This window comes from Ipomoea triloba, chromosome 14 (genome assembly GCF_003576645.1).
Source record: "Ipomoea triloba cultivar NCNSP0323 chromosome 14, ASM357664v1".
NCBI classification, from domain to species: Eukaryota; Viridiplantae; Streptophyta; class Magnoliopsida; order Solanales; family Convolvulaceae; genus Ipomoea; species Ipomoea triloba.
This window is the reverse complement of record NC_044929.1, coordinates 2,689,743-2,717,568: the sequence shown is the minus strand read 5'-3', so window position 1 is coordinate 2,717,568 and position 27,826 is coordinate 2,689,743. Positions and strand designations below refer to the sequence as shown.

General features: G+C 33.4%; 3 protein-coding genes across 5 annotated transcripts; 2 read left to right on the top strand and 1 right to left on the bottom strand.

The window, feature by feature from the left end:
• Positions 1 to 330: 330 nt before the first annotated feature.
• LOC116004694 (choline/ethanolaminephosphotransferase 1-like) lies at positions 331 to 8,323 on the bottom strand. 2 transcript variants are annotated; one of them, XM_031244850.1, is made up of 19 exons: positions 8,176 to 8,323; positions 7,818 to 7,993; positions 7,168 to 7,177; positions 7,032 to 7,082; positions 6,067 to 6,144; positions 5,393 to 5,468; positions 5,227 to 5,249; positions 5,045 to 5,145; positions 3,290 to 3,384; positions 3,121 to 3,189; positions 2,759 to 2,828; positions 2,517 to 2,580; positions 2,376 to 2,416; positions 2,208 to 2,292; positions 1,886 to 1,948; positions 1,436 to 1,494; positions 1,280 to 1,332; positions 891 to 963; positions 331 to 710 (listed from the first exon to the last, which is right to left on the bottom strand). In XM_031244850.1, exons 2-19 carry the CDS (start codon positions 7,952 to 7,954, stop codon positions 689 to 691), a joined length of 1,170 nt encoding a protein of 389 aa, XP_031100710.1. In that variant the 5' UTR covers positions 7,955 to 7,993; positions 8,176 to 8,323; the 3' UTR covers positions 331 to 688. The 2 variants fall into 2 exon arrangements, with proteins under 2 accessions (XP_031100710.1, XP_031100709.1); XM_031244849.1 differs by having other exon boundaries at positions 7,818 to 7,983; positions 8,176 to 8,317.
• A 9,666-nt stretch (positions 8,324 to 17,989) lies between these two features.
• LOC116004597 (S-adenosylmethionine decarboxylase proenzyme) lies at positions 17,990 to 19,483 on the top strand. The gene has a single exon (XM_031244711.1). It carries the CDS (start codon positions 18,178 to 18,180, stop codon positions 19,270 to 19,272), a length of 1,095 nt encoding a protein of 364 aa, XP_031100571.1. The 5' UTR covers positions 17,990 to 18,177; the 3' UTR covers positions 19,273 to 19,483.
• A 1,808-nt stretch (positions 19,484 to 21,291) lies between these two features.
• On the top strand, positions 21,292 to 26,716 carry LOC116004646 (signal recognition particle 54 kDa protein 2-like). Of its 2 annotated transcripts, none has more exons than XM_031244772.1 (10): positions 21,292 to 21,425; positions 22,292 to 22,691; positions 23,589 to 23,688; positions 23,913 to 24,066; positions 24,642 to 24,792; positions 24,895 to 25,043; positions 25,158 to 25,258; positions 25,342 to 25,499; positions 25,820 to 25,934; positions 26,026 to 26,716. In XM_031244772.1, the coding sequence occupies exons 2-10, from the start codon at positions 22,461 to 22,463 to the stop codon at positions 26,352 to 26,354; spliced, it is 1,488 nt and encodes a 495-aa protein (XP_031100632.1). In that variant the 5' UTR covers positions 21,292 to 21,425; positions 22,292 to 22,460; the 3' UTR covers positions 26,355 to 26,716. The 2 variants fall into 2 exon arrangements, with proteins under 2 accessions (XP_031100632.1, XP_031100633.1); XM_031244773.1 differs by having other exon boundaries at positions 21,315 to 21,425; positions 22,436 to 22,691.
• The last annotated feature ends 1,110 nt before the right edge of the window (positions 26,717 to 27,826 follow it).

Here is a 27,826-nt window from a genome sequence, read left to right as displayed (position 1 = left end):
TAAAAATAACTTCGTTAACCGAATCAAACACATAAAATAGGACAGAAGTAACAATTTTATTTCATTAGTTATACACATATTATAGACTCATTTCATTAATTATTACTTTATACAAATTTTCTCTTTTAATTATATGCGTCATACTTAAAAAATTAATTAATAAATAGTGACATAATAAATAGTGACATGACTTGTGTCATGCCACTTTGAAAGGGTAAAATTTTAGAGCAACAATAGTTGAGAATTTTCCTAGTTTTTCAAGAATGACTAAGAAAGAGAATATGGAAGAGAGGATTTATAAAATAAAATTAAACAAAAAACAACAATTGATTTCGTCTATAGTCAAAGATTACTACTACTACTCAGCTTTCATTCCACTCACTCACAAAACCTTCTCCAATTAGCATTTTCATAAAATCATTAATTAAAAGATAGAATCAGTACAAGGGATTCCTTTAAAATTCTTATGGAACTGCCAATAAAAACTAAGCTCATTACCCTATTAAAATTTTTCAATACTATATATATCTAAAAGGCTTCAAAGCCCCATTTTCGTGATCCCAAGCTCCAAAGCAATGGCATGAAAAGCAATTGCAGATTCAGCATATAAAACCATAGCCATACTTTAGCTCATCCACAAAACAACCTGAGCATACCCTAAAGAGATAGCGGCTGAATAAAATTACGCTCAAGCCTCCTTTCGTGTTATCCTGCCATTCAAAGAGGATGCATTAGCAAAATCTTAGTTTAACACACATCCGGGGATGAATTTCATGAGACTAGAAATTCTTCAAAATTTCATCAAAGACCAATAGCTGTAACGAAAACTAACAAACGTTAAATTACCAAATTTTTATTAGTTAAAGAAAGAACTAATCAAATTCACTTACCTGAAACAGGAAATTCCCAGTGCTGCGGTTATCTCATGAATGACTGATGTTGCAAAATGCAAATAGAGTGACACTGAAAATAATCGAAGACAACGGTGTTCATCCACAATGTCAGGAGACAGAATAATCGTTAACACATAAATGCAAGCAGGACCAAAAGGGAAAAAAAAATAAAACAAAATCTAGGTGTTAGAAGTATTATTTGGATAATAAGTCAAATAATATACATTAAGCCCCCAGTAATTGCAACCTTAAAATTGTACATCAATTGTCTATCTGTTCAAAGTGTCGTTTAAGTACAATAGGAATAAATTACAGCAAACAGGAAAGCACAGTCTACCCATGTGAAACAGATCATGAGCAGTTGAGCACATAAGAGAATGAAGTACCTGAGTACACACAAAACCCAAGGAGAATCCAGAACTCATCAACTAAAGGAATACTGCCACAAATAAAAACACAAACACATTACAATAAAAGGAGTACAGGACATTCAAAAATGAATAAAATTGATATTCAAGAAGCAGGATTTGTGTTCCACTTACCCATCATTAAGTCTAGCAGTGAGTGCATTAGCTATGGCAAAAGGCAGATATAGCAAAGACTGCAACAGGAAAACGGTTCTTAAGGTTTAAGTATAAATAAGAAACTATAATACAGAAATTTCAGTGAAGAAAATTAACTCTTTTTCATTCAGTCATCAATATGCAGATGAAACAACATTTTATCCAGATAGATTCAGCCTGAGCAATTAAAGCTAACAATAGTAAAATTCAATTGAACTCAGAAAAATAATTCTCAATGTCCATACCATATTGATACCAAGAATATCAATAATGAATACATTGTGGATAATATTAAAAATGATTGGTCTGCATAAAAACAAAAATTATCTGCTTCAAATCAGTATATATATAGATTATCTTTAGGTTCACAAGTCAAGTTCAGTTGCAACATGATTTACAGTAGTTTATTAACCAGAAAAGTAAAGTTACCATGCACATGCTAGTTTTCAGGCCCTTGGGTTCATCACACAAGTGAGACAGAATCATCCTTCCCTGCAGAACAATCCTCTTCAGAAACACATAATGCAGAGTACAACAAAGCATGGCATTCAATAGAAACAGGAAGTAGCATAGAAAATGTATATGAACCACGATAATGGGGTCTGAGTCAATCTTTACTATTTCTTGATAAAAGATCTCATTAATAGACCATTTTTTCAGTTGCCTCTTAATTCACATAAAACAAAACAATTTCAGTCCATAAAACCACAATATTCAAGCAAGGAACCAAGAGCATGAACCAACAAATTACCACAAGAAATCCAAATGCAAGCCCAGTTCCCACAATGAACAAATGTGGATAGTTCCCCATCAAACCATATGGAGAAATATATTCCCTGCATAACAGGTAAAAATAAATATTGAAGCAAAATCCTTCAAAATTTAGTGAGTAAAGGCAATCAAAAGGCAAAAAGACTACCAGAGAAGTACTCCTCCCAACAGCACGACAAATGGATAAAGCTGTCAAAGTCATTGGTGCAATACATCTGTCAATGGCTGGAAGATATACAAAAGGGGGAGGGAAAAATATTGTTTTTCAGTGATTTATTTACACGCATACCATGGCCAGTGCTAGCAGCATACTTCCCTTTTTGGCAGTGACAACCTTGTACACATTTTGCACACTGAAAATTATAGAACCAACTTAAAGAGCATTCATACTGGCTAATATGTAATACTACATAGAACTAACATATCAGCTTAAAATATGAACTATTTCAAATGCTTAAAACTGTTAAAGTAATGTAAGAATCAATTAGGATGGACAACTAAAATTATCCTTGAGCCATTAGAAGCACTTACTTGAATGATACTGTTGGTATAACACCAAAGACTATCATCAGAAGCAGCACAGCTCTAACTGTTGAGATTTCTGAAATGTAAAAATAAACAAAAAGATAAAGCAGCCCATCTATTTCCGAGCATTTATATGGTATATCCTACACAATATGATATACAAAACAACAAAGTTCCTATGGAGTATGGAGCACAAGAATATGACAGAACGAGAGAAAAATAAAATAAAAAGGGAAATTGAAGTCAACAAGAAATAAGAACCGCTAAGGAGTAAGGATAACACAATATACAAAGTACCATTTTCTTTAATACAAAAGATGCTAGAATTTGCTTTCAAACTCAAATCATTCAAGGTATGCATATCTCACCATCTATAAATGGAACCCAACTAAAAACTGGCAGGGACTTCCCAAACGGTTGAGCCCACCACTCGGCACCTGAAGGAAGTCTCAAGCTAATTAAATGGCAGAACTAGATGAGAACATGGGAAACAAATACTAAACTACTGAGGTAGGAGGGTTTGATAAGTGAAAATACCAACTAAAGCAGTAAAGAAATGGGCAAAATATATCAGCATGAGACCCTCTGTAGGACCATTTATTGCTGGAAGAATTAGAGTGTTGGTGAAATAACTGCAAGAAGAAGGATTTAGTGTCTTCTTAACTGGGCAGAGTTTAATGTTCTAGTATTCAAAGCAATATATACTGGTAATTTTGTACTCGGTCCATATTTATGAAAATAATAAAAATGCATATATCACATGCATACAGGAAAATTAAAGATACCAAACAGAGGCCTCTGGAAAATTCTAATTTACAATCAGCCATAGCTAATCAGTAAACTTCGATAAAAAGGCAACAGTAATGTAATATTGTAGCAAATCAAATATCAATTGATATATCCACATGCATACAGGAAAATTAAAGATACCAAACAGAGGCCTCTGGAAAATTCTAATTTACAATCAGCCATAGCTAATCAGTAAACTTCGATAACAAGGCAACAGTAATGTAATATTGTAGCAAATCAAATATCAATTGATATATCCACATGCATACAGGAAAATTAAAGATACCAAACAGAGGCCTCTGGAAAATTCTAATTTACAATCAGCCATAGCTAATCAGTAAACTTCGATAACAAGGCAACAGTAATGTAATATTGTAGCAAATCAAATATCAATTGATATATCCACATGCATACAGGAAAATTAAAGATACCAAACAGAGGCCTCTGGAAAATTCTAATTTACAATCAGCCATAGCTAATCAGTAAACTTCGATAACAAGGCAACAGTAATGTAATATTGTAGCAAATCAAATATCAATTGATATATCCACATGCATACAGGAAAATTAAAGATACCAAACAGAGGCCTCTGGAAAATTCTAATTTACAATCAGCCATAGCTAATCAGTAAACTTCGATAACAAGGCAACAGTAATGTAATATTGTAGCAAATCAAATATCAATTGATATATCCACATGCATACAGGAAAATTAAAGATACCAAACAGAGGCCTCTGGAAAATTCTAATTTACAATCAGCCATAGCTAATCAGTAAACTTCGATAACAAGGCAACAGTAATGTAATATTGTAGCAAATCAAATATCAATTGATATATCCACATGCATACAGGAAAATTAAAGATACCAAACAGAGGCCTCTGGAAAATTCTAATTTACAATCAGCCATAGCTAATCAGTAAACTTCGATAACAAGGCAACAGTAATGTAATATTGTAGCAAATCAAATATCAATTGATATATCCACATGCATACAGGAAAATTAAAGATACCAAACAGAGGCCTCTGGAAAATTCTAATTTACAATCAGCCATAGCTAATCAGTAAACTTCGATAACAAGGCAACAGTAATGTAATATTGTAGCAAATCAAATATCAATTGATATATCCACATGCATACAGGAAAATTAAAGATACCAAACAGAGGCCTCTGGAAAATTCTAATTTACAATCAGCCATAGCTAATCAGTAAACTTCGATAAAAAGGCAACAGTAATGTAATATTGTAGCAAATCAAATATCAATTGATATATCCACATGCATACAGGAAAATTAAAGATACCAAACAGAGGCCTCCACATGCATACAGGAAAATTAAAGATACCAAACAGAGGCCTCTGGAAAATTCTAATTTACAATCAGATACCAAACAGAGGCCTCTGGAAAATTCTAATTTACAATCAGCCATAGCTAATCAGTAAACTTCGATAAAAAGGCAACAGTAATGTAATATTGTAACAAATCAAATATCAATTGAAACTCACTGCTCCCAGGTTGCACAGTAGAATGTAACAGCTGATATAAACCAGAACCAGAAAGTAGCAGGTCCACACATAGCAGTGCTGCCAAAGGCCAATGCTTCAAACTGACGAACACAAGAATATAGAATCTATAAGGCATCACATTCACCATGGAAACCATATGAAAAGTAGAAAACCATACATACCGTACATGCAAGTGCATCACATCCTGGATAGTTTGTGGAATTAATGTCATTTATCAAAAGTGTAGTTAGTCAGCACTCAAATAGTAACACAGGAAGTACACAGAAAATATTTTTTTTTTTTTAAATGAATAAAATGATGACACAAAAAATAGTGAAAGAGTATTACCATGATCAAAAAGCTCCCCTAATGGACTGGAAGAATTTGTTCGTCTAGCTTGTTTTCCATCTACGGCATCAAATGTCTAATGTGCATTTTAGTAGATTAGTAGAGTCAGAACTAGCATTTGATAAATAGGGAGGAAACTTTGTTGGAAAGCATAAACAATCCAAAGGAAATTGCCTTCTTGAGCATATATCAACCATAAGACAATTGTAAAGATCATACAATTTGGTGATCTAACTTTGGGTCATACCAACTTGATAATTTTTAATAAGACTCTTTGCTTAACAAAAAATACAAATTAGTGCAGTGACTTAGAGTATTCATACAAGTGAAATGGTGGAACTCAAACGTTACCATTCTCTATATAAATCAGGTTATGTGTCTAGATTAAAAATACTCATTTATCTAGCTGTATCCATAAAAACTGAGGAACATAAAACAGCTTTGGATGATAAACTGAAATAGTCATGTAAACAACCAAATGCTAATAAGGTGCAGCTTACAGAAGTACAGAGTACCAAATAAAAAAAATAAAATAAAACAAAAAAAAAAAAACCAAACAAACAAAACAAAATCCATATCTCCAAGGTGGTAATTATTTAAAAGAACCACAATGGATAATCATAAGCATGTATATATATGTTTCCATGTGAATTGTACACAGAAAATAAGTGAACCTGGTAAAGGAAGAGAAGCAAGCCGTGTGCAAAATGAACCCATCTTGGAGGTGGCGAATCCAATTGAGGGGAATATATCTGGGACAAAGAACTCAGTAAGTTGCAAAAATAGAAAAGTAACAAAGAAATGTTTTGTTTCTAGGAAAAACATAAAATAAACTGTATAATAGAAAAATTCCAAAAGTATATATTATTAAAATTCTATAATTCATAGCCTAGAAAACAGATAGTCATAAATATATGATTGTAATAATTAGCAAAAGTAAGGAATAACTTGCTGAACCCTATGGTAGTTAGATATCCAATCCAAACCATAAAATAGAGTATTCTAGACAAATGACATTAGATCATAATGTGCATAGGAAGTACTGATTACCAAGTTTAAACCAGTGCAATACTACAATCCAAATAATGTCACAATACAAAACAATAGATTATATATCCTACTGATGTATCAACTCAGGCTTATATAACATTGTAACCATGACATTGTAGTTCAATATTCAAAATAGTAATATTACTTCATGCACAGCAAGGGTCTGCCACAATGTGTTACTATGAGTATCCCTGTCAGTAAGCCTCACTTACCTTGACTTTACAGTTTTCACCCATCCATTACAAACATATAATACATGAGACATTAAAATTCAAAGGACTAATGTGTTAGGCACTTCATCCTATAAAAGTGACTTTGAACACCTGATACTCTGACCAAGAAGATATAGCCAAAATGCAGAAGACCAAAAAACACAGTAAAACCAGCTTACCAACGATAGCAAACAACATTAATAAATAAAGCAGATACTATAGCTAGGGGAGAATATGTGATGTATGATTGTAAGCATATTGTATATGTAGAGTATGTAGAGGGAGGTTTATTATTATTATTATTATTTTTCTTTTGCCAAGGGGGGTGGTAGTACAGAGAGAGACAGATAAGAAGTGAGGGAGAGAGTCCAACTTACATATCCAAGCAAAGCAGATGTGACCAAAAACATAAATCCAGTAAGGGTAATCTGAAAAAAAGAATAGGTTAATGCATCAGGTAACAATCAGCATTTATTTTGATCCAAGACAAGATTGATTATAGAGTATATTTACCATATTTGGCCTAGTTAACATATCCAGCACATGCACAAGAGATAAAAGAACAATTAGCTAACAATTTAGAGAAAAATGGCAAGAATTAGCATAAAACATCTGACAAAATTTATTAAAAGCAAATACAGTTAAAACCATTTCAGACGCAAAACTTTGTATTGATTACAGTGAAGAGCTTGCCGCCAGAAAGCTTCATAAGCAAAAGTTCAAATAAGTAATTGTATCCCAAACCTAACAAGTAATTTTAAGAACTAAAATGAAGAACCTGTTAATCTAGCACAGACTAAACCACTTGAACTGTCATCTGCACTAGTGGGATTCAAGCCAATAATATGTATATTAACCATTTTCTTACCAAGTACATGTTCAATACAAGTTATTCTCAAATTAGCTTATCCAATATCCACTATATTTACTTTCATGGGAATTCCACACAATTAGATTCTGTTACTTCAATTCGATAATCTTCAACTAAATGCTAAGATACTCCAAGTCTACAGAAGTACAGAACCATATACTGTCAGTTCTGAAGGAATCAAATCCATGGTTCCACTAAAAAAACAAAAACAAAAAATTCAGAATTGTATGTCTAAAATGGAAAAACAGCATTACAATTAATAAAAAATAAATAAAAACAAATATATGCTTACGGCATCCAAAGAGGGAAGAAATTAACACAGCGACTCCAGAAGGGCTGCAACACATATTTGGCTAAATAAGAGTGATCTACTCCGCTGTACTTGTATCTATGCAGCGCCGCTATTCCATGCGCCCCTATGTACCCCATCCTTTCCCTCTCGCACCTAAAAATCAATCCTACAAAAAACTAAGGAAAATGTGAAAAACACTTTCAATATTCCAAACAAAAAGAGACTAGGCATAAAACGATGCTCTTTAATTCTTTCTGAAATCAAACAGCGAGGAATTAGAAACGGTTGCGGATATACATACAGAATTACAGATATAGATGTACACATATAAATACGTTAATCAATTTTGGGAAGTTACCTGTGGCGAATGCAGGAAATGAAAGAGAAAGGTGAAGAAGGAGCTTTGCGTGTGTAAGAAGAGGAGGAAGAAGAAGACGTTTCGCTCCCGCCCTAAAGTGACTGATGCAACCACAGTCGATGACTCGATGGGGCTTCTAGACCCGTATATTTGCTCGCCGACCGGATATGCCTTTTAATTTTACAATTATTTTTAAATGTCAAAAATATGACTGACGTCTATCAAAATCACAGTTGCAAAAATCCCCGTCTAGGCGCTCCTAGACCAAGGCGAATTGCTTTTTAGGCGTCCGCCTAGTTGGCCGGCCGCCTAGGAGGCCGCCTAGCACTTAACTCGGTCGATTGGGCCGAGTTGGTGACCGACTAGGCTGAATTTGGCCGAGTTAACTCGAGTGAGTCGGTCTTATTAATTTTATTATTATATTTATATATATTTAAATTTATTTATTTATATAAGTAAGAGAAGTAAGAGATATATATAATATAATATATGACATACACCCACACACATGAATTAATTTTTTGTTTTTATAGGTCGCCGCCTAGATCGTTTAGGCGCTAGGCGCTAGTCTACCGCCCGACTAGCGCCTAGCGCCTACTGCAACCATGAATTCAAAACTTACCAATGATTAAAAACTCTGATGAAAATATATGGAGATTTTTTTTTAGAACTATTGACTGTAATATTTGTTTATACATATTTTTTCAACATACTAAAGCACAAAGAGTAAATGCGCCACACTAGGAGACCTCTTATTTATCAATAGAAGTGGCATCAGGGATGATGGTGCCCAAGGGATACATGCGACAAGGAGTCAATGTCTTGTCTTGCCATAAGCTACGAAAGGGTTTGTGTTCATAAGTGCTATCACCATGGGTGGTTAGTGTAACGGTTGTAGTATCCATTTAGGTTTTAAATTCTACCTGTATAGTAGACTTGTAAATTCTACAGGGTATTTATATCTTTCATCGTTTCATCCATTCCATATTTTTATTATTAGTTGCCTACACTTGGGATAAAAGTGTTTAAAAGAAGAGGTGGCCTAGTAATAAGAGGTTTCTAACTTTGATTGTGCAATACTTTGATGTCGCCTAGAATTACATTACCTAATATGATCACTACAAGAAAAATTGCAATTTGCGACGGAAAAAATTTGCAAACTTCCGTTGCAAATTAGCGACGGAAAATAATTCTATTGCGAATTTTGGCAATTGAAAATAAAAAACCGCAAAATCTTCACGGCGAAAAACTAGTGATCGAATTTGCGACGGATTTGAGTTTCGTTGCAAAGTGGCGACGGATATAATTTCTATGGCGAAATGACGACGAAATTTTTTCCGTTGCAAAAGGAAGCAAATTATTTGAAAATGAATAAATATTGCGACGAAATTAACGATGGAATTTATTCCGTCGCAATTGTTTTCTATTTTGACTTCAAAATATGGTGACGTAAAACCTGTTTCGCGACGGAATTTGACTGATTCGCCAAATTGCGATTTTTTTTGTAGGGATAAATCTGCACAAAATTATTATAACCTAATTTATCGAATAACTAATCATAAATAATGTGAATTTATCCCATGCAAGTTAAGTTATTAGGAACTGTGTTAATTTGTTACTCCCTCTGTTCCATTTTACCTGTCCTATTTACTATTCATTGGTCAAACCAACTCTTTCTTAATTGCTTATTTTCTTTAGTAATTTTTAATTATTTTTAAATTAAAATTTTTTTGTTTAATAGTACTTTTGATGTAGTTTCTAAATATATAAATTTTATATACTAATACTAAACTTAATATTATAAAAAATTGAATTAAAAATAACATCAGTCAAGTCTCGTTAACCGAATCAGACAAATAAAATGGAACGGAGGTAGTACTAGATAGTCTTGGTTTTTTAATATCGTCATGCCCCTAGGTCTATGGATCATTTAACTTACTGTGCTAGCTAGGGCTGTTGGTCTAGGGGTTTGGTTTTGACCCATTAAGTTCATAATGTAATGTAATTTTGTAATAAACTATACCCCTTTTCGAATTTGAATAGTACAGTATAACTAAGCCCAAATCTTTGGCCACGGCAAATTATTGTGTTGACCATGTTTCACACAGTGTTGTGTGTATCATAATAAAAAGTACATTTTTAATAAATACTCCGTAATATACTTTCTTTGAATATAATGTACATTTTTAATTTACTAAAAGTGCATTATTTATATATTGAATATACATTATTTGATAGTATGGTCCTCGCAGCTATGTGGAGCATGGTCCACACAATAATAATTGTTATGCCATATATCCCCATTAAATACATTAAAAAATTAGAGAAAAAGAATATTTTCTAGTAAATTCCCTAATTAGATATAACTAGTCATTTTAGTTTCACATTTTTAGAGATCACAAATATTAATTCTAACTTTGTAAAAATATTACAGTTTTGATCATCAATGGATGGAATCTGTTAATACATTAAGCTTTTGCATTCTATATAAGTATTTTTTTAAAAAATTTCTTTCGGCATGTAGCTAGCCACATTTCAAAGAGATATTTTTTTCGATGGACTGAAATTATAATGTTTTTGTAAATTGAGTCTATAACTTTTGAAAATACGGGATTAAAATGACTAAAGACATATAATCAGAATAAAAAAAATTGTGATATTAAAATGACTAAAGACATATAATCAGAATAAAAAAAATTGTGATTTTATAAATTTTATTGATCTCTTTATAAATTAATCAAACAAAATTATATTATATTGAACCAGATTTTGTGTAAAAGATTTATTAGATATTGGCCCATCATATATAGTGAGCATCTTACCCAGAAGAAGGACCACTCAAAATCTCCAAAGGCCACTTATCTTTATCCATAAATGCAATCGAATCTTACTTTATGTCTTCCTTTCAAATGCCTTTCATTATTCTTTTTTCTTCTTTTTTTTTTTTTCAAAAGGAAATGTCCCCATATGATAGGGGCTTCTTTATAAACTATTCCAAAGATATGATTATGGATTTATATATGGTTCCCCTAATGAGGGATATTTTGAGCAAATATCATTTTCTATTGCAACGCAAGAACCAAGGTTATCACTAAACTATTAGAATATGTCATTGAAGCCAAGATAATGTCCCGCGGCAACGCAGGAATCAAGGTTTTGGTTCTTCGAATGACTATGACGACACCGTCAAATCCAATACTGCTATTCATATTTCAGAGAAGACAATTTTCTTTGATGATGTCATATGTCACGACCATTAATAAGATTCAATGACAAGTACTATCACATGTTGGATTGCTACTGAAGAAATCAATTTTTGTACATGGTCAATTGTATGTTGCAGCTTTTCGATTAGCTAGCAATCCAAAAGGATTAAAAATATTAATATGTAGTGATGACTCGAATAGAGTTAGTACCTCAACTATTAACGTTGTTTACCAATAAGTTTTTAATAATTTGTAATTTATATATATTTTTTATTTTTAATCTAAATTCTCGAATCAACTATATAATCTCTATAATTAAATTAGGTCTTTCAAAATAAACTTGAAATAATAATAATACAAATGTTTCTTATTATCATAACATAACATAACAGTAATCTTTATAATATTTAGTCTGTCTATCGCATTGGTATCATACTAGTTAATCATTAGGGAACTCAAGATGTAAATATAATAGGGAAACACTTCTTTCAAATAATTTCTTCACCCTCTAAACCTATATATATTTTATAGAAGTTATGTTTGTACTTAATAAATAGTTCTGAATTATTACTAATTTCTTGATTGAAGAGTAATTCAAAGTTTTTTTTTTTGGGGGGGGGGGGGGGGGGGGGGGGGCAATTTGATTGTCAAAATGAGACAAAATTGTAGTCAAATGGCAAAATTAGACACCACCATTAGGTTGATGTCAAAATTAAGCAAACTTGTCTATTAAGCTTTCTTTATTGATGGTTAATTTATGATTTTATGGACGACATTTCTTTTTTGAACTAATTGAATTTTTTACGGTTAATGAAACGAGGTTGATACCAAAATCTTTTTCATTATATATAATGGAAATTAGTACAAGATTTGATGCATATAATACTCTGTTATAGAGTCTAATATATTCTTGACCCACTGTATACAATATCAACATTTGAATATTTTGTAATAATTCGATCATTGTATCCGCTTCAACGTTCCTAGCATTATTAATAAAAAGAATTGATTTGTAAGAAAAGTGTATATTATACATGATTTGGATTTAACCAGATATTACCAAACTTATTTTTTATATAGAAAATGGTTAAATATGTCATTGAATTATATACGAAAAAGCAATTTAGCCTACACTTTAAAAAGTTACAATTAAATACATTAACTTGTTATTTTTTGTGCACTTAACAATAACAGTCGATAATCAACTGATAATGAGAGAATATTTTAGGGTTCTAACCAATAATCGCCTTCTTCAAATCGAGAAAAAAAAACGTGACGCTAGTTGTTTTCTTCATGAAGATGAAGAAGGTGACTGTTGGTCGCCTTTTGTTTGCATAAGCGACTGGTAATTGACTAATTGTGTTGCCGAAACTCTAAAATATCTCCATTGCTGATTTTTACCAGTTGATAATTGGCTATTGAATCTAGGTGCACAAAAATGATAAGTTTATGTATTTAATTGTAATTTTTTAAAATTTAGAGACTTTTGTATAAAGTTTAAGGACATATTTGACCATTTTTACTTTATATATATACTAGTTTTATACGCGTATTGCGCGAATGGGTTAATGCCCAATGTTTATATTTAAATAAATATTTGAAAGTATATCAATGCAATATTATATAGGAGAAGTTTATACATGGGTAATTGAATGTCGATTTTTTTTATTTAAATATCTAACTCAAAGTATATGAATTCAAGATAATATAGAAAATTCATTATAATTATTACTAAAATAAATGTTTGCAATATTGTAAAATCGATAGTCTAAATATTGGTTTAAAAATGATAGTCTAAATAAATACTACTTTTAATTTTGAAATTTTCTAAGTGTTCTTAATTCTCTTTTGAATAACATTGTCATTGTCTTCATATTTAATTTACTATTTGTTCTCTTCCTTTTTGTTGATAGTGTGTTATTTGCAATTCGGTTATTGTTGGTAGCATAGATGACAACGTCATGCAATGAGATTATAATATAGGAGCTATGGACTTTCCTTTAGGTGTTCTGCTTGGGGTTCATTTGGTTTAACCATTATTATTGTTGAATGAGTTATTGTGGATAAAGAAATCCCTAGTTTAAGAAAAAAAATTAAATAAATTAATAAAAAATTGAAAATTTAAAATATTATGTATTCCAAAGATATTAAAAGGTAGTTTATCGCTTCAATTTGCTGGGTAATGGGTTATTTGAGTACTTTCATTGTCAACAAATTCCCCAAGTAGTTAATTGGTTTCAAACTATTTTTTTTTTAATTTTTTTTCATGGTATTAAAGAAATACATATGTATCATTTTTTTGGTGTAACTACTAATTTATTTAATTCAATAAGAGTAAAATAGAGTGGTTCCGCTTCAATTTGTTGGGTTATTATTTGAGTACTCTCTTTGTCAACCAATCCCCAAGTAATTAATATAATTAGCTTCAAATTATTTTAAAATTTTATTTTCATAATATTAATAAAATACTTGGTAAATAAATATATAACATTATTTTGTACTATAACTTTGATATTTAATTAGATATTGTAAAAATAAGATAATGGACAATGTAATGAATATCAATTGAAAAATTTGAATGTAATGAATCTTTGCATGAGAGAAAATAAAGACAATATAATTAATGAAATTATTTCTCTTATTTAATTTAATTTTTTGATAATGAATAATTTTTTCAAATAAAGATATTGTAGACACATAATTATAAATTAAAGAAATACATATGTATCATTTTTTGTTGTAGCTACTAATTTATTTAATTTAATAAGAGTAAAATAGAGTGAAAAAAACTTAATTATATCAAATTTGATTAAGAAGAGGTTCGAACCTAAGACCTTTCTTATAGAAATTAATGAGTAAGTTAAAAGTTAACGGAGAAGATAATATTTAACAGAAAACTTAACGGATAATCATAAAAAGTAAGGTTAAATTAGGTAATCTCTATTAATAATATTAATCTGAATTATCTTAACCATCTATTTAATTAAAAATTCATCTGAACATCCATTTGATTAAATAATTTGACCGCCATTTTTTCTACTCATTTTAGGCCTAACTTTCTTTGACTCTTATTAATATAGTAAATCTGTTATAAATAAATATAAAAAGGAGATTGAAGGGATAAAAATAACTTATCTCAAATTGTTTACAGTATATGTCAGTATGCATTCACGGACGCCAATGTCCTTGGCTTCCACCCATCACTTCTAGGCCAATTTGTCTTATTAGACTAGCTCACACGTTTTAGTCTAATCCTTTGATAGATCCCATCTCATCATTATTTTTGTAAAATAATGTTTTCATTTTTTTTTTAAATTGATCCCAATCATCTTTCACAATTTCTTATTAAAAGAAATAATTAAAGATTTTTTTTGAAATAAGAAATAATTAAAGATTATATAATAAATTTGTTTGAAGAAGTGGAGGGACTTTTTGACTAAATAGAGGAAAAGCAGAAATAATGGGAGGGCCAAAAGGTTTAAATTATTATACACTTTATTATGGTTTACGTATACGACGCGACATATATGCATGGATTACTGGAGTACGGTGTAAAGATTGACATTATGAATGCAAGGACAAAACCCACTCATCTATTATTTTTTATTATTATCTTACTTTTATGAGTTAATTACCGATTTGGTCCCTCAACTATTGGGATTTCATCATTTTGGTTCTCGACAATTTTTCTTGCCCAATTAAGTCATCGATTTTGAAAAAATTAACCAATTTGGTCCTCTGTTTATTTTATCATTTGATATCCGTTAAATCGGGACCAAATTGGTAATTTTCACTATAGTGAAGGGACCATTTCGGTCAAAATTAATTACCAAAATGGTCCCTTGACTATAGCAAAATTACCAATTTGGTCCTAATTTAACGGCTGTTTAACACCAAAATAAACGGAGGACCAAATTGGTTAATTTTTTCGAAGTCGAGGACTTAATTGAGCAAGAAAAATTGTCAAAGACCAAAGTGATGAAATCCCAATAGTCGATGGACCAAATCAGTAATTAACTCTTACTTTTATCTTTTGTCTTGTCTTTCAAAGTTTCAATCCACCCATTCACATACACACTTCACCTAGAGCTCTCAAAACGGGTCTAACTCGCTGATTTGAGTTCATTTACGGGTTTTTCAATTCGACCCATATAACTCGTGTGGGAGCACAGATTATACAGGTTGGTTGAGATTTTCTCACTCGCGCAAAAACTGGCCGGCTCAATCCAACCCATTTCTAGAGAAGTCAAGATGGGCCAACTCGTTTGGTCCTTTATTTAATTAGGTCCATTTTTTAAAAGTTTTTAATAGTGTAAGTAAAGAAGTATTATCACCAAATAAGCTCAAGTTTTGCATGTCCGAAAATAGAAAAAATGACTTATGACGTTGCTGTCGAAGTAACACAAAATAAGCTCAAGTTTTGTACATCTGAAATGTAGATCGAGATGGACGAGTCACAAAAACTGTTCAAAGAAATAAGTAGAGGACGGGAGAAGAAATAATGTTTTTTTTTTTTTTTTTTTTTGTATATTATGAGTAGAAGGGTAAATTAATAAACCATATGCAAGAAAAAAAAATAAAAATTACAACAAGAAAATTCAAAATACAAGATAGTATGCAAATCAAGAAAATCAATTCGTTCTTCATAAAGAAAATCGGGATGACATGAACTAATGGACCTAATTAAATAAATGACAAGCAATGTAGAAGACAATAATGTTCTTGAAAAAGACTAGATAATATTTAGATTGTGTTGATTGTTCAAAGATTGCAAGTTGTTTTTTCATATGACGTAGAATGTTATAACAAGACAAATATAAAATAATTTATAAAAACTCTCGAGCAGTCGCCCCACACGATTCGAATGAGGCATGTTCAGAATGGGCGATTAGAACCCTAGCTACTTTGACACCACCAAATATGAAAATATTTTTTCCTACAATTTAAATTCCTAAGAATGTTGAAACTCTAGTGAGCCCCAACCTAAAATGCGTCACCCCAATCAATATTATGCAAAATTCCTTTTATTTATTTTTTAAATCATTTACTGCCCATGAAATAAAGTTTCATTAAATATGACAGCACAAATTTTGAGAATCAGAAAATATAGCTAAAGCATAGCCACACAATTTGATGTGCAGTAGAAATCTGCCGTTAATTTCCTAAAAGGGTTAAAAAGATAATGGAAAAAGCAAGAAAAATCGCAGACCACGAAATCCGAATCTTCACCATATTTACGTAATTACGTGGCACGTGGGCCCCCTCCCCGTACTTCGAACTTGCCCAAGGGCACAAGGATTGGAACGTCATAATAAATCAAGAACGGGGGCAAAACCGTCACAGCGACTCCTATAAATATAGAGGTTCTCTCCTCGCCGCAACGCTCATAACAATCCCTTCTTTCCTGATATATCTCCCGGCCGGCGTTTTTCCCTGAAATCTCTTATCCTCTCGTAGAAATCTGCGAACCCATTACGGAATTGCGTGTTTTTTCTTTTTAGAGAAAAGAGTTCTATGTAAGTGGTGTTTACCCATAGCTTCAAATCTTGTTTTCTACCCATATATGGCCGTGTTTGCGGTTTAAATTTCTATTTGTTTGCGTTTGAATTTTTATTTTGCTGTTTGAATGATCGTAGATTGATCTGGGCGCGGTTCTGATAGCGTTGAGGAGTCATTGGGTTCATAAAAATCCGAACTTTGATATTGTAAGTACGATTCTTGTGGCTGTGTTAATGGATTTGTTTTGTTGTGAATGTTGCCGATTTATATTACGTTTTATGATTGAGAATTTTGGTTTTGTTAGACTCTTCTAGGTTTCGTGTGCTAATTCATATTTTGCATGTGTAAATCTGCAATCTTTTATGCTTTGCTTTTAATCTTGCATTGTTCACCTGTAGATCTTTATTTGTTGCCACCCTTAGTATAGATCTTTGGTTTTCCCCAATTTTTGTTGAGTTATTGTTTTACCCTTCAAACTTATTATAATGTATTCTATAATTAGCAGTTCTTTGGGATATGAATATGACCCAGAGTCACAGACTTAAAGTTTATAAATAACCATTGATGGATTCATATGTGTTTTGGGTATAATTAGATGTTTAAAGTCTCTGCTGGGTTGAAGAGACTCATTTATTATTCTTTGTGGTGTTTTGATGATGTTTTGGCTATAATTAGATGTTTGGTGTCTCTGCTGTGTTGAAGAGAGTCTGATGATTTGATTTTCATGTTGTTCTTTGTGGTGTTTTGATGATCTTGTTGCTTTGTTGATAGCCTAAAAGGAGTAAAAGCTTTTAGGTTGCCTTGTGTGATTAATTAATTTGGGTGATTTTTGAACAGATTGGACTGAATGATCTAATGGAGTCTAAAGGTGGGAAAAAGTCTAGTAGTAAATCGTCCTTATTCTACGAAGCTCCCCTCGGTTACAGCATTGAAGACATTCGACCAAACGGAGGAATCAAGAAGTTCAGATCTGCTGCCTACTCCAACGTGAGTGGCTGCCTGTGGATTACATTGTTCTTTCAATGTTTTATTATTGTTTTGTTTGTGTTTTTGTGTTTTGACATTGTGTGTTTTGCTTCTTTGTTTTGCAGTGTGCCCGCAAACCATCCTGATATTCCTAAATTGCTCTTCTTATCACGTCTCTTCAAGGCGTGGTGTTGTTAGGATTTCATTTTTTTGCATTGTTAACCCTCGCACTCCTTTTCTTCTTTGTTTTGCTGTCTCCTTGTTTTTGTTCGTCCGAGGCTCTAATTATTGTCCACCCAAAGAATTGTTTTCGGTCTGAGTATTTCACATTATGGAAATGGCGTTGCCTGTGTCTGTGTCTGCTATTGGATTTGAAGGGTATGAGAAAAGGCTCGAGATTGTGTTTTCTGAACCTGGCATTTTTTCTGATCCTGATGGAAAGGGCCTTCGATCGCTTTCCAGAGCTCAATTGGATGAGTTTCTTGGCCCTGCTGAGTGTACGATAGTTTCTTCACTGTCGAATGAGTTTGTGGACTCTTATGTCCTCTCTGAGTCGAGCCTCTTTGTTTATCCTTACAAGATCATTATCAAAACTTGTGGAACGACGAAATTGCTTCTTGCTATCCCGCCTATTCTGAAGTTGGCGGAAACCCTTTCTCTTTCAGTGCAGTCTGTGAGGTACACCCGTGGAAGCTTCATTTTCCCCGGGGCTCAGTCGTTTCCTCATCGTAGCTTCTCCGAAGAAGTTGCTGTCCTCGATAGCTACTTTGGTAATCTTGGCTTGGGAAGCCAGGCTATTGTCTTGGGCCAGTCTGATGGCCCGCAAAAGTGGCATGTTTACACTGCTTCGGCTGTTGCAATGCTGTCAACGAAACCTGTTTACACAGTCGAAATGTGCATGACTGGTTTGGATCACGAGAAGGCCCGTGTGTTTTACAAGAACGAAACGTGTTCTGCTGCTCTCATGACGGTTAACTCTGGCATAAGGAAGATCCTCCCCGAGTCTGACATCTGTGATTACGAGTTTGATCCGTGTGGCTATTCCATGAATTCTATCGAAGGAGCTGCGCTCTCTACCATTCACGTGACACCGGAAGACGGTTTTAGTTATGCGAGCTTTGAAGCTGTTGGATACGATCTGGAAGCGGTGAAAGTGTCAACGATGATTGAGAGGGCGTTGGGATGTTTTGAACCGAGCGAATTTTCTGTCGCTGTTCATGCTGATGTTGCTGGTAAGCTGCTCGACCAGAATTGCTCCCTTGACGTTAAAGGCTATTGCCTCGGGGAGAAAAGCGTTGAAGAGTTTGGGATTGGCTGTGGTTCTGTTATCTACCAGAAGTTTGTTAGGACTGCTTTTGCCTGTGGTTCACCAAAGTCTGTTCTTCAAAGCTGCTGGAAACAGGAGGATAAAGAAGAAAAGCAGTAGTGTTGAGGGTTTTTCTTTTTCGTTTTGTGTTTTAAGAAGTCTTGTTGTTCATCCCTGTTGCATTGATGTTATTGTGTTTCTGCTGAATAATGTTGTTGTGTGCAGTCCAATTAGTTGGCCTGTGGACAAGGAAACAGTTTGTGTATTGCCATACTGGTTAAGCTTTCTTATGAAGTCTTGAATGTTGTTATGAACATCAGTTTGTGTCTTTTACCATTTTGTCTCTGCAATATCTATTAGTTTTCCACTTCATTCTTATAAAGAATGATTTTATCCACGATTTCGTCTTTGCTGAGCTAGAGGGTCAACTATTCCAAATTCATTTCCTTTTGATTTATGCTTCAAGTAGTTCTTGAACTCATTCCATGTCAAAGGTAATAAGAGGATAATAATCGCCACTCAGAAGGTTTCACCCACAAGCATCCTCTCATAACAAATCTCATTGAAAATAATCTAGATTTCCTCAACCTAACTTAGCATAATTTTAACGGATGACAAACTTCTTTGCCCTAGTGTCTTCACTTCTATATTTATTGCCCAAAGACTCTTACAATTCCTTATTTTATTTCAACTTTCTAGCTCTTGTTCCTTCACACCAGGAACTTTCTTTGTCAAGAACCTCGCAAGCCCAAGAGTGATTAAGTAAAGCAATATCTTCTGATGCCACTTCTTGAAGTTCAACTCATTGAACTTCTCTGGCTAGACTCAAAACGTTCGGAAACATCATTTCCACTATTGCCACCATTGTTGTTGTTAACGTTGTTAAATAGAGACATGATTCTAAGCACAGGCAAAGTAAGAACAATAGACCTTGTGGTCAAATGACTTTTAAAATTTGATTTGCACCCCTCCCGGCCCCCTTATAGGCTCACCATATCTTGAGGATATGAAGAGTCAAATGATACCTTTTAGTTAGGCAATGTCCAAAAAGTAGCTAAGCAACAACCGGAGAAGACTCACGCGATATCCAATACTTAAGGATAGAAATTGCTAGGAGACAATTAGCTTCCTTTGGGAAGTGCAATGAGTCGTCCCTATGCGATTGTGTTCGAGAGAGTCTTTATACTATACATTTTAAACTCGTGCTCGAGAGAGTCTTTATACTATACATTTTAAACTTTTTAAAAAGTTGGACTGTATATGTACTAGTGCAAACTCAAATGTTTTTCCAATGTGAGATAACGATTATTTAAAACATTTCAAAGTTTCATTTTTTCTAACTCAATGAAGAATTTATAATTCACCATTATTTATTTTAAATGTATAATATATCAAACTAAATCCCACTTGATAAGCCTGAATCTACTATGACTCAATCCCGTTAGAGTGAAGCCGTGAAGGATAATGCTACTATTATTCAAGATAAGAATAATAAGAGTATAATTTAATTGAAAATGACAAATTTTATCTCTATGATATGACTAATAATTATTCATTGCTCATGAATTGAGTGACCCACTATTAGTTAAAAATAAATTACTTGTCTAATTAGAAAATGTCATGTAAAGAGGGAAAGATTGGACAGTACTTGTACCGTGGACCATGGTCCACAATGCATTGTGGACCATGGGTCATGGTTAATACTGCAGTTGTGTTAAAAGGATATTGTAGTTGTGTTGAAAGGATACTGCAGTTATGTTGAAAAGGAACTGCAATTGTGCGGAAACAGAGACCGTGTCATTCATCTGGAACTGCAGTTGTGTTGAACGGATACTGCAGTTGTGTTGAAAAGATATTGCAGCTGTGTTTAACGGATACTGCAGTTGTGTGGAACGGATGAACGACCTCTGTTTCGTGCAACTGCAGTTTCATTTCAAATCTTTTCAACACAACTGCAGTATCCATTCAACACAACTGCAGTATCAGTTATGATCATGGTCCACGATATAATTTGCCAAGATTGGAAGGTAGGTAGTATTTTTTTTTCATATAATTTTATTTAATTTTTAATTTTTAATTTTATATTATTTAATAATTTTTAAAAAATTCATATACTATAATTTTGTGTTGATAATAGAATTTAAGAATTACGGAGTAGTAAATATAGCTAATTCCGTCGTCTTCCCAGAAACCTCAGAAAGGAAAGGGGAAATCAACAAACCCTAACCAGAAATATTGACACGAACCTGAAATACTTCATATCATTTTTCTCTGTAAGTGTTCATCCATAGCTTCAAATCTTCTTCTTTTTATAAATGTTTGTGTTTTTCGTGCAAATTTCTATTTCTCTTTTTCTGATTTCGCTTTTTCAATGATCTAGAATTGATCTGAGCCCGGTTCAGATAGCCTAGGGGTCTCTGGTTTCATAAAAATTCCAACTTTGATGTTTTAAGTACAATTCCCGTCTTGACATATTTGTCGATTTGTTTTGTAGTGAATTTTGCTTATCAATATTCTATTTGATGTTTGGAAATGATTCTAGGTTTCGTAGGTTAATTTGCATGTGAAATTCTACAATAATCTTGCATTGGTTCCTTTACAGATCTTTATTCATTGGTACCCTTGATATAGATGTTTACTTTTTCCCATTTTTGCTGAGTCTGTTTTAGTCTGGGACTGCAGAATTAAACCTATGTTATGTTGTTAAACATGTTATATGTTAACTTATTGTAGGTATTCATGCTATGATTTAGATTTTCACTTGAAGTTCTATAGGATGTGTTTTTGACTCTAATAACTAAAGTTTATAAATAACCATTGATGGAAGCATTTTCATATTGTTTATTATTTGGTTGTTTGAAGTCCTATTGTATTGATGTGACCACAATGCTTTATGCATCATCCCCTTTGATTCCTGTTACTCTCTGCTGTGTTTGGATGGCCTTAATGTTTTATTAATATCTAATCATTATGACTAGTTTGGTTGAATGTTGTACAAGTAGGATTGAATGTTTTATTTTTCTCTGTAAATCTTTACCTGTAGCTGCAAATCTTATTCTGCCTATATATGCTTGTATGTCATGTGTAAAGTTCAAATTTTTAAATTTTATTTCCTGATTTTGCTGTTTGAATTATCTAGATTATCCCAGTACGATCTGATATCCTTGGTGGGTGATTGGTTTCATAACAATTGAAATGCTTACCTGACACCCAAGACAGAATTCTTCAATCCCTAGCCCTAACACTCACTGGAAATTCTTCAATCAAATTATCTTATCATCAGACTCTGAATTTCAACATTCTTCAAGATGGTGTTGGCACAGTTAGGAGGGAGCATTTCACGTGCTCTCCAGCAGATGAGCAATGCGACAATCATTGACGAGAAGGTTCTCAATGAATGCCTCAACGAGATCACTCGCGCTCTTCTACAGTCTGATGTTCAGTTCAAGCTAGTCCGTGATATGCAGACCAATATCAAGCGGATTGTCAACCTTGATGACCTAGCTGCTGGACACAACAAGCGTAAGATCATCCAACAGGTTTGTTAGTTCTTCACTTTTTGTAATGTTTGAATTTAATTTGTTGGTTTTTGGGTGAGTCCATGATAATATTAGCTGCTGTGAATCTGTGATATTCAATTATTTTACCTTGAATGTTGAATTTGGAATTGTTTAAATGTGAGAACTTTAGGACTTAGGAGTGAACATTTCCTGGTTCATTGGGAAATTTTTGGATCTTTTTTTAGAAGATTAAAGGAGAAAAGATTTAGTAAGAGAAAAGGTAAAGGTTTTCTTGGTCAGTTGGTTGTGATGTATTTTTGGTTTTGTTCGGTGTAATTGTGAATGTTGTGGTCCCGATGGCACTAGCTAGCATGTATTGTTTATTCAAAGCAATTTGAGAATTCCATTGTTCAACACCTCAATGAAAGGAAAGTTCTTTTACTGCAATGCATGGATATTATGAAACAAAGAAAGGAGAATATGAAAGCAAGAGGTGATGAAGATACGGGGAGATCATGTAAAGTATAACAGAAAGGTCTTGGCTTCAAATGCTTTTGTGATGTGGTAGTCAGTCCCATACACCTCAACTCCCAGTTGGAACTGTTAACTGTCAAGTGAACAACCTAAAAAATTCATTATCAATGAAAAAATGGCTGGATGCAGAAGTTTTTAAAGTATATTCCTCTTGGACATATGCCTGACTAACTAATAAGAATGCGATAAATGCATATTTCAGCTTTATTTGTAGTTTCGAGTGCAACCAACATGGCTAGATGTATAATATCAAGAAAACTGACTGCTTTCCTGTTTCTATAGTACATTGCAAGCGTTGAAGAACCAATGTCCTATGTCCCTGATAATTACTTCTTGATGAAGGTTTACTTGTCAGTTTTTGTTTGCATGATCTACAGTGACACTATTTATTAATTGCTTTAGGCTGTATTTAACGAGCTTTGCAAGATTTTGGATCCTGGAAAACCATCATTCACACCAAAGAAAGGGAAGACTAGTGTTGTCATGTTTGTAGGGTTGCAAGGCAAGTAATCTCTTTTATTTTTGGACTAACAGTCTTTCTATTTTGCAAGAGAAATAATCTGGAATTTTTATTTATTTATTATTATTTTTTCACTTTTATGAGCTAGGATGAGTGTAAGATACTTCTGCCATATCATTTTGCTTAATGTTGAGTTTTTCAAATTAATAGTCTCATTATTTCCGGCTTTCCTTCTCCCTCTTATTTTGGATTTTATTCTGTCTCAGGTTCCGGGAAAACAACAACTTGTACAAAATATGCCTACTACCACCAGAGGAAGGGCTGGAAACCAGCTCTAGTTTGTGCAGATACATTCAGAGCTGGTGCTTTTGATCAACTGAAGCAGAATGCAACCAAAGCTAAAATACCTTTCTATGGGAGGTATAGATTTTGTAAATCGAACTATTATTATCTATTTTCCAAAGTTATGTTTTTTATTTCATGAAAACTCTAGAAGATGAAAGGAGCTGTTCTATTGAAGTGATTATTCAATCTAAATCATGGGGCATATGCTCTACTCTTAATCTAGTTGAGTTATTGTTAACTATTCTTAATGTCATAAGGCACTTTGGTCAAGATGTTATGGCGAAGATATGATTTTGTATTCTGGTAAACTTGTGACAATATAACTATATAAGCATGCTGCCTATTTATTTATGTGGAAAGCATATCATTTAAGAGAGATCATCTGAAAGCTTATTTGTCTAAAATCAAAATTAAAAATTTCCAGTTATGTCAACATTCTTTTTCATGGGCTTGCCAAATAAGAGGATTAAGTGTAACAACGACTGCATATTTTTCTGGCAACCATCTAGTACAGAATCTGGGTGCTCTTTGCTATACACCACAAACTATCTATATAAGTATTGTATATCAGTCTTTTTCCTGGAAAAGAATTGGTTTCTTACCATCACTACCGTTTGGCATCTAATGTACATGATATATTTCTGCAACAGCTACACAGAGTCTGATCCTGTGAAAATAGCGGTGGAAGGTGTTGAAAGATTCAAGAAGGAAAAGTGTGATCTCATAATTGTTGACACCAGTGGACGCCACAAACAAGAAGCTGCTCTCTTTGAAGAGATGCGTCAAGTCTCTGAAGCTACGGTATGTGCTTGTATGCTTAGCATGTAATTGAGTTTTCATTTTTTGTAAACAGCATTTAATTACTATATTACCATAGTCTTATCTTTTTGCTGGGTTTTCTAGAAACCAGATCTTGTGATATTTGTTATGGATAGTAGTATTGGTCAAGCCGCTTTCGATCAAGCTCAAGCATTCAAGCAAAGTGTTGCAGTTGGAGCTGTAATAGTTACAAAAATGGATGGCCATGCAAAGGGAGGTGGTGCTCTTAGTGCGTAAGTCTCATAAGCATTAAAACAATAATACAGCATTTATTTTGGATTAATATTTTTTATTTGACAATTGTTATGATGGATGGCTATATGAAAATTTAATTTGTTCACGTGCAGAGTTGCTGCAACAAAAAGTCCTGTCATCTTCATTGGTACTGGAGAACACATGGACGAGTTTGAAGTTTTTGATGTTAAACCATTTGTCAGCCGACTTCTAGGTCTGTGCCTCCTTAGCAAGAACTTGGGAAATTTCTTGTCTTTGACTGCCTTTTGGCTTTATACGTGTCCTATCTTCTTCCAGGCATGGGCGATTGGTCTGGGTTCATGGACAAGATACACGAGGTTGTTCCTATGGATCAACAGCCCGAGCTTCTTCAAAAACTCTCCGAGGGAAATTTTACCTTGAGGATTATGTACGAACAATTCCAAAATATACTTAAAATGGGTCCTATTGGCCAGGTTTGCCACTTACCTCTTATATATTTATTTATGTTTAAACGCTCATTGTGTGGTTGGGCATTAGTTAGTTTGTTTTTTTGTTAGATCACGAGGTGTCTTGTGTAGGCTCTAACTATAGGAAACACCTTTAAGCCCGTATCATATTCAGACTAATCCCTGTTCACACCGGCCCGTCCCAATTAAGGGGCAAAGTGCTGGCCAATTGGCCATATTGGTTTATCCATACGAGAGGGGGTTTTGAACTCCCGACCTCTCTTAAGCGATGAGAGTGCACAGTCACTCATGCCAACTAAGCTGGTTTAACCTTTCTTCTTGTTCAGGTGTTCTCTATGCTTCCAGGATTTAGTCAAGAACTAATGCCAAAAGGGCGTGAGAAGGAAAGCCAGGCAAAAATTAAACGTTATATGACAATGATGGATTCAATGACGAATGAAGGCAAGTGGGCTATACACACTGATGTTTAGTTTGGTTCTCGAATATCTAGTCGTCTATTATTCTGATTTCATTTCGTGCATATATCGAACAGAATTGGACAGCACAAACCCGAAGCTTATGACTGAATCACGCATCATGAGGATAGCAAGGGGATCTGGTCGTTTGGTGCACGAAGTGATGGAAATGATGGAAGAGTACAAGCGACTGGCCAAGATATGGAGCAAGATGAAGGGACTTAAAATCCCAAAGAAAGGAGATATGAGCGCCTTGTCCCGAAACATGAATGCACAGCACATGAGCAAAGTTCTTCCCCCGCAGATGTTGAAACAGATAGGCGGCATGGGTGGCTTGCAAAACTTGATGAAACAAATGGGTTCCGCCAAGGATATGATGGGCATGTTTGGCGGTGCGGATAAGTAAACTCTCTCTCTCTCTCTCTTTCTCTCACATACTAAAGCTGATTTGAGGTTAGAAGATGCACAAGCAACCTGGATCATAACAAACACCTTCTAGCCTCGAAGCTTGTCTGTCAATCATAGCTGTATTTCAGGTTGTCAGTTTCGAATTCTTGAAAGCGGGATGGTTCGTTTTTCTTTTTAGACGACAAGGAGTATAATTTGTTTCGTATTTTCTCTCGATTCCTTGATAGAGTTGTTATTTCTTTAATTTTCTTAGTAAACTAGAACTTGGTTTTGTGCCATGTGAATGTATGTACTAAAGTTGAGAATGGAAGAATGGCTGCCATTTTCTCACTTACCAAATTAGTAGCTGCTGTTTCCTGACAGAACAATTTGCAGCCTCTGGGTTTTCTACTTTTTTTTTTTTTTTTTAATTTTTTTTTTCATGCATTAGGTTTTCCAAATATTCTGTCGGGCCGTGGTGTGGGAAATCCTTGAGATTGGGGATTTAACTTTTTGGAAGAAGAAAATAACTGTGTGGATTATGGTTCATACAATAATGATCGAAATCGAAGATAAACAAAATGCAACTATTCAAAATAGTAAATTTCTCAATGGGTCCCTTTCTCAATTTAAGTTTAGAGTGTTAAATATAGAGATTAAGTACACTTAAAAGAGTAAATTATCTTATCAAAATTAAACATAATTGTTTTTAGTTATAATCAATTAATTTATTATAATGGAGGTGCAACATATACAAGCCAATAAATTTTTTTTTTAATTATTGGTTTATCCAGCTGAGTGCTTAATTAACCACATAGCATAAGCTATAATTTAAGCTTGTAATAATTATTTTTCGTATACACCATTTTTTGTTCACTTATATCAGTTATATGCAAAAGGGGGGAAAATGATATTGGTGTGATATTTTCAGTATAGGATTAAAACTAGAATAAAATATATTGTTAAAAAATTAAAAAGTTGATTTAAAATTTTAATTAGGGTCCTTAGCTCAGTGGTAGAACATTTGACTGCAGATTAAGAGGTCACCAGTTTGAATTTGGTAGAGCCCTTTGTTGTTAATCTTTTTGAACTCTTATCCCAATAAGTTATCATTTTTGAGTAATTGGAACATTTTTTTTTTATTTCTTTTAATGTAATTGGGTTAAAAATACGGCAGCAATTGCCGCCACAGTCCAAGGCACCAGTTCGAATCTGGTAGGGCCCTTTGTTGTTAATCTTTTTGAACTCTTATTCCAATAAGTTATCATTTTTGAGTAATTGGAACATTTTTTTTATTTCTTTTAATGTAATTGGGTTAAAAATACGGCAGCAATTGCCGCCACAGTCCAAGGCAGCAGTCGCCGCCTCCGCCGTACTAGTAGCAGTAGTAGTCGCCTCCACCTACATTTTTTTGATTTCTTTTAATGTAATTTGAGTTAAAAATAAACTAGTATGACAAAGAAAATGCAACATATTAGGTAAGTAATATGA

Excerpts from the sequence above, each read along its gene's own strand:
- LOC116004694 (XM_031244850.1), bottom strand. The coding sequence starts at position 7,954 with ATGGGGTACATAGGGGCGCATGGAATAGCGGCGCTGCATAGATACAAG. Across the intron at positions 3,190-3,289 it reads TTTCTTTACTGCTTTAGTTG|GTGCCGAGTGGTGGGCTCAA; the intron begins GTATTTTCACTT and ends GACTTCCTTCAG. Across the intron at positions 2,417-2,516 it reads TGCTGCTAGCACTGGCCATG|CTTTATCCATTTGTCGTGCT; the intron begins GTATGCGTGTAA and ends TGACTTTGACAG.
- LOC116004646 (XM_031244772.1), top strand. The coding sequence starts at position 22,461 with ATGGTGTTGGCACAGTTAGGAGGGAGCATTTCACGTGCTCTCCAGCAG. Across the intron at positions 23,689-23,912 it reads CATGTTTGTAGGGTTGCAAG|GTTCCGGGAAAACAACAACT; the intron begins GCAAGTAATCTC and ends ATTCTGTCTCAG. Across the intron at positions 25,935-26,025 it reads GGATTCAATGACGAATGAAG|AATTGGACAGCACAAACCCG; the intron begins GCAAGTGGGCTA and ends TATATCGAACAG.
- LOC116004597 (XM_031244711.1), top strand. The coding sequence starts at position 18,178 with ATGGAAATGGCGTTGCCTGTGTCTGTGTCTGCTATTGGATTTGAAGGG.